At 56.1% G+C, this 8,339-nt stretch overlaps 1 protein-coding gene across 3 annotated transcripts; it reads right to left on the reverse strand.

Moving 5' to 3' along the window:
- Positions 1–619: 619 nt before the first annotated feature.
- On the reverse strand, positions 620–7,505 carry NAPB (NSF attachment protein beta). 3 transcript variants are annotated; one of them, XM_017730453.1, is made up of 11 exons: positions 7,452–7,505; positions 6,651–6,735; positions 6,238–6,354; positions 5,494–5,540; positions 5,340–5,417; positions 4,643–4,698; positions 4,350–4,434; positions 3,698–3,802; positions 3,403–3,471; positions 3,141–3,191; positions 620–2,265 (listed from the first exon to the last, which is right to left on the reverse strand). In XM_017730453.1, the coding sequence occupies exons 1-11, from the start codon at positions 7,488–7,490 to the stop codon at positions 2,161–2,163; spliced, it is 837 nt and encodes a 278-aa protein (XP_017585942.1). In that variant the 5' UTR covers positions 7,491–7,505; the 3' UTR covers positions 620–2,160. The 3 variants fall into 3 exon arrangements, with proteins under 3 accessions (XP_017585942.1, XP_017585943.1, XP_008628977.1); XM_017730454.1 differs by lacking the exon at positions 7,452–7,505 and adding an exon at positions 7,348–7,403 and having other exon boundaries at positions 6,651–6,730; XM_008630755.1 differs by lacking the exons at positions 5,494–5,540; positions 6,651–6,735; positions 7,452–7,505 and having other exon boundaries at positions 6,238–6,297.
- Positions 7,506–8,339: the final 834 nt, after the last annotated feature.

Raw genomic sequence — 8,339 nt, forward strand, 5'->3', positions numbered from 1 at the left:
CCAAGGGAATGAAAGGGGTTGTAGATATATTTAAAGGCTGAGCAGTTGGATCCGGAGCCAGGGAATGTTTTGTACTCTGGGAATACACGGAAGTGAGTTGTCTGAGCTGTTCCTATTAAAATATGGAATATGGACACCTCCCAGTGACTTGGTCATATCCAATGGGATACTTTGGGATGCTGACAGGCTCGGAAGGTCCACCTGGAGAAGATTCCCTGGAAACCTCAGAAGGGGCCTGCAGGGAAGTGGGATCCAGCAGGAAGTGAGTCTTCAGCAAGAATTGCAGGACAAGAAGGAGGGAAGGTCTTGCGTCCCAGTGACAGAGGGGGAATTTTGGTGGGATATTGGGAAGGAACTCTTCCCTGTCAGGGTGGGCAGGCCCTGGGAGAGTTTTCCCAGAGCAGCTGTGGCTGCTCCATCCCTGGAGTGTCCAAGGGGCTTGGAGCAAGCTGGGATAGTGGAAGGTGTCCCTGGAACAGGGTGAGCTTTAAGCTCCTTTCCCACCCAAACCATTCCGTGATTCCGAACAGGAGTTCAGGGAATCACGACTCCTCCCAGCCTCCATCATCCCACCACGCTCCAGCCTTGTGAGTTTCCCAGAAAAACCACTGCTCCCTCCTTCCATCCATGATTTTCACTTTATTCATGAACAGAGTCACACCAAACATGATATTCCTGCTAAGGCCATTTCCTTAAATAAGTTTTCCGAGTAGGGGGTGATGGAAGTGGGGCGGGAATACAGCGGGAGTGGCGGAATTGTCACCTGGGAACCGTCACAATTCACCATGGATACAGCGGAGGACATGCTGGAGCTACTCACACACAGCTACCAGGTGTAGGGATGGAGTAACAGCCCTCCTGCTCCTCCTGGCCTACAACACCCACACAGGGAACGGGAACGCAACCGAGAAACACCGGGAAAAGTGGAGCCTCCCACGCTGTGCTTCCCCTCATCCCGGCTCCCACAGTGCTGGACGCCGGACAAAGCCATTCCGAAGGGTGGGAATGGATGAACTCCTTGTGCTGCCAAGCCTGGAGCTGGGATATCCCTCCTGCCTCCCAAGCCCGGGCTTTTCCATCTCTTTGGGATGTTTGGGATGAACACAAGGACCTGTGGGAAGTACGAGATGGGGAAGGGCGGGAAAACACCAAACCAAGGAGAATTTGGCATGGATCAGGATTTTTGGTTCTCAGAACTTCAGAGCCCAGCGAGCCAAGCTCTATCCAAAGCCCAACATTCCAACCTTTTTCCAGAGGAAAGAGGGGCGGGGGCTGCCTGGAGCCTCCAGAACAGCCCTTAAGTCATGACGTCACTCTTCCCAAAGAGTGACAAATTGCACGAGCTCCCGACGCCTCCGACACATCCATGGAAAACCAGGCAGCTCCATCCTCTCTCCCTAACCACGCATCCATAAATTCCTGCAGGAATTTTTCAACCCTTCCCAAGCAAACTGTGCCTTCCCCCGGCACCCGAATTCCCACAAGGCTCCCGTGGGATCAACACCCGTGTGCAGCCGAGGGGTCAGAATTTAGGGATCGTGCCCAGCGCACGCGGAGGGACAGGTACAAAAGCAGATCCTTCCTCGGGTGGAATTCTTTGGGAAGTGGAGGGATGGGATGCACCACGAACTAAAGTGGAAAATCAATCCAAGAAAGATGGAAACCAACCAGGACCTAGGGCCGACCCCGATCCCGGCGCTCCTGGAATGCCTCTGGCGTGGCGAGGGTGTGCGGGATATTGCCAATTCCCAAAGCCTCTGGCTAGCACCGCGTCCAGAGCCCCGAATCCAAGCAGATCCAACACTTGAGAACGGGAAAACAGGAACACAACAGGCTGGAAGCGCTTACTGGTACTGTGCCGGCCTGCATGGAATATTTACATGCTGGAATCAACGGAACAGCGGGAAAACTGGGAGCTGTCAGTGCAGGCACCGGGATGAGTGGGACCAAACCCGAGGAGGAGGAGGAGGAGGAATTCTGCTCCAAGAGCTTCTCCCGCCTCGGATCCGCCCGGAGCATCACCACAGAGCTAAAGAAACACAGGGAGCCGTGGGAGTGGGAAGCGACGAAAGAAAGCGCGGGATTGGGTCGGGAATGCCCGGGATTGGGTCGGGAATTCCCGAAAAGTCCTCGGCTGGAGGCGGGAAGAGCCCGCAGGCATCACTTGAGGTCTCCGTCGCCCTCGCCCTGGATGGTTTTCTTGATGCGCAGCAGCATCGTGGTGAGCCACTGATCCAGCCGCGAGATGGAGTCGAATTCCTTCACCTGGCACCGGCAAAAACGTGGATCAGGAAAGGGAATGAGGCTGGGATGGGAGCGGCACACGTCTGGGAATAAAGGGGAGGGAAAGGGCGGGGGGAATGCAAAGGACAATGAAGAGAAAGGGGGGAGAAACGAGGGGAAAGAAGGGGGGAAAATAATGGGAAAGGGAGAGGGAAAAACGAGGGGAAAGAGGGGAAAAGCAAGGGGAAAAGGGAAAAATAAGGGGAGAGGGAAAATTAAGGGAAAAGCAAGGGGAAAAGGGAAAAATAAGGGGAGAGGGAAAATTAAGGGAAAAGGGGGGAAAATAAGGGGAAAAGGGAGAGGGAAGAATAAGGGGAAAGAAGGGGGGAAAAATAATGGGAAAGTGGGGGGAAACAAGGGAAAATGAGAGAAAAGGGGAAACAAGGGGAAGGAGGAAAAAGAGGAAGGGCAAAAAAAAGGGGAAAAGGGGAAGAGAGGAAAAAGGGGAAGAAGAGAAAAGGAGGAAGAAGAGAAAGGGAACAAACCAAGGGGAAAGGGGGGAAAAACAAGGGAAAGGAAAAAAAAGGAGAAAGAAAAACGGGGGAAAGGGAAAGAAAAGGGGGAAGGGGGGGAAACAAGGGAAAGCAGAGGGGAAAAGACACAGGGCCAAGATCCTGGGAAAAGTCTCTCCAAACCCACCCCGAGCACTTTAAGCTCCTGTCAAACACCAAAGGATCCAGGCGGGATCTCAACTCTCCATGAGAAACCAGGAATGCTGAAGGAGGAAGCTGGGACCTTGCCGGGGCAGCTCCGCTCCCAGCCCCTCTCCACGGGTTCCCAAATACTGAACAGGGCACAGCTATCCCAAAAAAGAGAGGGCAGAAGTAGCATTCCCAAGGGAATCCGTGAGTACTCACTGCCTCGGTGTAGGCCTCGCTGTTCTGCTCCTCATGGGCTTCCAGCAGTTTCTGGGAAAACACCGGGAAAAATTAGGGAATGCGCTGTTACTCCACGTGCCTGTTGCGGGATCTCATCCCAGGGAACAGAGATCCATGGAAAACACCCACCACAAACACGGCGCTGGGCCAAACCCAGGGAAAAGTGAGGCCAATGTCCCCTAAAAGATTGGGATAGAGGAGAAAAGCCCCGGAAAAGTGGGAAAGCCCCCTGGTTACTCACTTTCAATAGCTTGCATTCCCGGGAATCTGTGAACGCCGGGAACATTTCTTCATATTTCTCCAGCGCAAGCTGGAAGAGAGAAGAGATCCCTTCACGTACCATTCCCGGGTTTTCTCCCAGGATTTGCCTTCCCATCCTCAAACTCCGGGAAGTATCCACCACGTGCCAGTGGCACATCAAGAACTCCAGCCACTGCTGAGGAGGGATCAGGGACTCTGGGGATAACGGTTCCGAGCCCACCGAGCTGCTCCCAGCAGGCTGGTGGGGAGGGCTTGGGAATTCTGGGATAACTGACCTTGGCATTCAGCTCATCCACGATGAAGTGGCACAGGGCGGCTTTGAAGAAATATTCCTTGGCGCTGTACTTGAGCAGAGGGTTATCCATGGTGTTTGTTCCCACCTGGAGAAAAAAACCATGGAAAAAAGGGGCAGGAAAGGAAAGCCTGGATCAAACCAATTCCAATTCCACCCTGAGCCACGGGGCTGGGAATAAAAGGCATGGAAAAAATGCCAAAAGGCTGTTGGGAAGCAAGAAGGTTTCGAGCTCATCCCAAGGGAAGTCAGATGCCACTGGGCTGATCCCTGGTTGACAAGGAAATGGGAAAACAAATCCATTTGGGAAAAAGCTGCTCCGGCATGAACCCCCTGCAAGCACTGCCGGTATTCCCAGGTAAATATCCCACAAAAGGCAGAGCTGATAGATCCAGCAGGGAATTTTCTGCCAAAGGGAGCTGGAAATACATTCCTTTTCTTGGAAACACCGGAAATCACAGATGTGGCACTTGGGGACACTTGGCCGTGCCAGGGGAACAGCGGGACACGGACCTCAGAGAGCTTTTCCAACCTAAGCAGCTCCCTGATTCCAGCAGTTTTGCCAACCCCCCCGTGCCCTTTTCCTTGGGATTTGCCTATGCCCATGGCTGTTCCCATGGGATCTGGTTCCTGACCTGCTCGTAGATCTCGATGGCTTTCTGGTACTGCTCCAGCTGCGCCGCGTACGCCGCCACCTTCAGCAGACACTTGTTGGCTGAGCTGCAACCGCATCCCGAAAATCAGGCCCTGAATCCTGGGAATTCACCAGCCCGTGCCCCAGCACCACCCAGCACCCCTTCCCCGAGAGAAAAGCGGGAAGCCACAGCTGGGATTTAGAGGAATTCTCTCGGAATAGCCTGAATTAGAAGTGTGGTGGTTGTGGGATGCATCCCTGCTCCGGCCCTTCCCGCCGATCCCAAGGACTTGCCTGTTGGATTCCTCTCCCTTGTAATAATCCGCGGCCTGCTCGTAGTGCGCGATGGCCTGGGGACAGAAACGTGGGATCAGAAATCCCGGGATAGAGCACCCCAGGGAGCAGCACTGACATGCAGGGAGAGCGATGGGATCCAACGGAGCGGAGCCGAGGAAGGGAATCCTTGCCTGGAAAATCATCCCTAAACCCCACCCGCTTTTATCCTGCAAAACTCCAGCAGGAGATCCGCAGTGGGATTCCTGCCCAGGGAGCCTGGAAATGGGAATGAGGGAATCACTGCTGACATGGGAACTGAAGAGGGACAGAAAACGGCTCCATGACATTCCCAAAGCGCTCTTCCAATGGGGACACCGAGGTGGGCTCTCACCGGAGCGTTCGGCACAGGGACACACCAAAAGGCTGGGAATGCTCCATGCTGGGAAAAGCACTGACTCCAAGTCAGGCCTGGATTGCACCTACACTGGGAATTCCCGGAGATGGGGATTACTGAGAGCAAGGAAATCCCAGGATGGTTTGGGTTGGGAGGGAAGATCCAGTTCCATTGGGGGAACACCTTCCACTATCCCAGGCTGCTCCAGCTTGGAAACTTCCAGGGATGGGGCAGCCAAGGCTTTCTGGGAAAGCCATGCCGGGGCCTCCAATGACGTCACTGATGACGTCAGCAGCGATGACATCCCCGACGTCCCCTCACCTTCTCGATGTCCACCAGCTCGGCCTCGTAGATCTCGGCGATGGTGATGTGGTGCTTGGCGGCGATGGTGAAGCGGCCCTGGGGACGGGAGGGAGGCGGGGTGAGGCGCGGCGTTCCCGGGAGGCCGCGCGGGTTCCCGGGAGCGGGCCCTTACCATGTCCGTGTAGATATCGATGGCTGCGTTTAAGCAGTTGATGGCCTCTGCAGCGTGCGTGAGAGACAACAGCGTCAGCCTCAGCCCGCTCCCAACCCCGTTCCCTGCAGCTGCTCCAGGGACACCGACTCCGCAGGGTGGCTGCAGTGACCTCGGTCCCAGCGCCCCCAGCAATTCCCAAAGGGAGCAAACACCGGGATGACCCAGCCCTGAGTTTGGCCTCTGCCTCCCCCAGCGCAGCAAAATTCAAGGGATCAACTCCACAATGCTGCTGTTTTCCAGGGAATTCTGGGTTTTATCCACCCTGAGTTTGTTCCCGTGTCTCCTGGGATAGTGCTGGTGGGAGGTGGGGGATTCGCTTCCAGACCTGTCTAGGGAAAATGGGATTGGAGGCTTTCCCAAAAATCCCAACCAGCTTGAAAGAATCCCAGATCCTCGACTGTCATCCCAGCAAAGGCCAGGACTGGGGAAAGCCTCGGGGACACGGCAGGGATCCCAGCAGGATCCAGCCCAGGGACTGCCTGGAGCCATTCCTCAGGAAGCCCTTCCCTAAAGCCAAGCCAAACCAGGACGGAAGCTGCTGGAATTCCCAACGCCCCGCAGCATCCCCAATCCCAACAAACACCACGGATGGTGCTGACCCTCCTGCACCATCCCAAAAGGCAGTAATGCCCCTCCGCCACCACTGAGCGTTCAACCACTGGGAACAATCCCGGATTCCGCTGCCGGATTCCGCTGCCTTACCTTGCGGATCCGCTTTTTTGTAGGCATTCCCAGCATCCACGAAGCTGGTGGCGGAGTCATGCTTGCTCTGGAGCTGCATGTGCAGCTTGGCTGCCTGGCAAAAGGCATTTCCTGCCGCTGGAAAAGAAGGAACAGCGATCCCGTGAATCCTGGGAACGAGCGGGAATGTGCCGCTTCCGGGACTCATGGAGATTCAGGGATGAGGGCTTCCCAGCAGGATCACCAGCTGTCATTTTAGAATTCATCCAAGATCCTTCAGCTTATTCCCTCTGCCCACTCTCCCAGCATTTAAGTAGGAATTGCACGGACACAGAGACCATTCCCTATGGAATAACTCACTGGAAGACGTTTGGGCACTCCGGGATCACCTGGGATCAGTGATGCCACCCCCAAATCCCAGGATTTGGACTCACCACTCCAGTTTTTGGCGATCTTGAACATGTTGGCAGCCCTGGTGTACATCTCACACGCCTCCTCCACCCGGGTGTTGCCCCTGGAATACAGCGGGAAAGCTCCTGAGGCCGGGCGGGAACACGGCTCCCGAGCCGAAATCGGGATTGGGAATCTTGGCATCTCCAGGCTCCCTGAGGCTGATCCCGCCCCCCATGTGAGAGCACTGAAAGGGGAACGCTGGAGTTGGGGGCTCTCCCGGAATTCCGAGATGCCAAAGGTCAGCGTTTTTGGTAAGGGAATGCAGATTTTTCATGGAACTCCTGGAAAAAAGGAGGCTCCGGGGGGACCTCCTCGCTCTCCGTAAGTCCCTGACAGGAGCCAGGTGGGATCAAGTTCTGCTCCCATGGAAAAAAAGGAACCCCAGAATCCCTAAGGCTGGAAACCCCTCAAGCCCACGAATCCAACATTCCCCCACAATCCACATCCCCAGGCGCCCCATCCACGCTGCTCTTCAATCCACCTCACAGCAGCGATTATTCCGTTTTCTTTCCCATCCCTTGGGAATTCTGGTGCTTTTCTCCCCTCCCTCTCTCCCTCTGGCAGCCGAGCCCGGTTGGTTTGGAAGCACAGGCGGGATTTTTGGATCCCTCCTTGCCCTTGGAAGCCACCTCTGGCACAAGCTGAAGCCAATAGCGGCAGCACCGAGGAATGCTACACCCGGAGAGGCCTCTGGAATGGGCAGGTCCCAGCCTTTTCATCCCAAAAAACTAAAACTAAAGGAATAACAGCGCTTGTGCAAGGTGGTGGAGCAATTCCAGGAGGAGCCCAGGCAGGAAGCGGGCACTGGGAGGCCTGGACATCCCGTTTGCCGGGACGATGCCAAGAGCCGAGTCACCCCCCCCATCCTCTCCTTCCTCTTTTTTTCCCTCCAGCTATTTTTAGCCCTGAAAATTAAAAATTCCCCTCTCGAAATCTCTGCCCGTTCCCTCCAAGGATTTTCAGGAATTTGCCGCCCGGATTACGCCCCTGGAGCAGGCCCTGCCTGATTAATCTGCTGGAATCTGGCCGGGGAGGAATTTCTATTTAAAACTTGGGGGTTTTAGGGCGGCCGCAGCCGATTTTTCCTGGCTGATGGATACAAACCTCCAGGCCTTCGCGGAGCATCGCTCCGGGAATGCTCTTCCCTTAAAAAAACTAAGGAAAAGAGGGACTGAGGTGGCCAAACCATCCCGTTTCCAGACACACCCCCAGGAACAGCGAGGCTCGAGCAGCCAGGCCCAGGGAAAAGGAAGCTCTGCCATTTTCTGGGATAGCGCCGGCCGCAACCCCGGGGTGCCGGTGTTCCCTGGGATTTCGGGAGAGCCCATCCCCGCCAGGGCGAATCCCGGCGGTGCCGGGAGATGATTCCCCCGGGATAAAGCCGGGCCGCGGGCGGAGGACGGGAGCCGCAGAGGCCGAGCGCGCTCGGCACATCCCTGAGGCCATGGGCGGCCAGGAGGGGCTGCTCCGGGGAGAGCGGGCTTTGGATCGGGATGGGAGCGCTCCGTGCGCCCTGACAGGGATAAGGGAGACCCTCACCCACACCGCGGGGCAGGAGCTGGGAAAAAGGGGGAACAGATTGCGAAGGGGAGGATGGACGTGGGGAAGGGGGGCTGGAAATAGGGAAGGGGCAGCTGTAGGAGACGGGAGGGGGGCAGGGGCTCGGGGTG

This window comes from Corvus brachyrhynchos, unplaced genomic scaffold, assembly GCF_000691975.1.
Source record: "Corvus brachyrhynchos isolate BGI_N302 unplaced genomic scaffold, ASM69197v1 scaffold133, whole genome shotgun sequence".
In the NCBI taxonomy this organism is placed as follows: Eukaryota; Metazoa; Chordata; class Aves; order Passeriformes; family Corvidae; genus Corvus; species Corvus brachyrhynchos.

What these genes read in the sequence shown, in the direction of transcription:
- NAPB (XM_017730453.1), bottom strand. Translation starts at nt 7,490, where the DNA reads ATGTCCAGGCCTCCCAGTGCCCGCTTCCTGCCTGGGCTC. An exon ending in GATCGCCAAAAACTGGAGTG is followed by an intron (nt 6,355 to 6,650) that starts GTGAGTCCAAAT and finishes CTTCTTTTCCAG; the next exon opens with CGGCAGGAAATGCCTTTTGC. An exon ending in TCGATATCTACACGGACATG is followed by an intron (nt 5,418 to 5,493) that starts GTAAGGGCCCGC and finishes TCCCGTCCCCAG; the next exon opens with GGCCGCTTCACCATCGCCGC.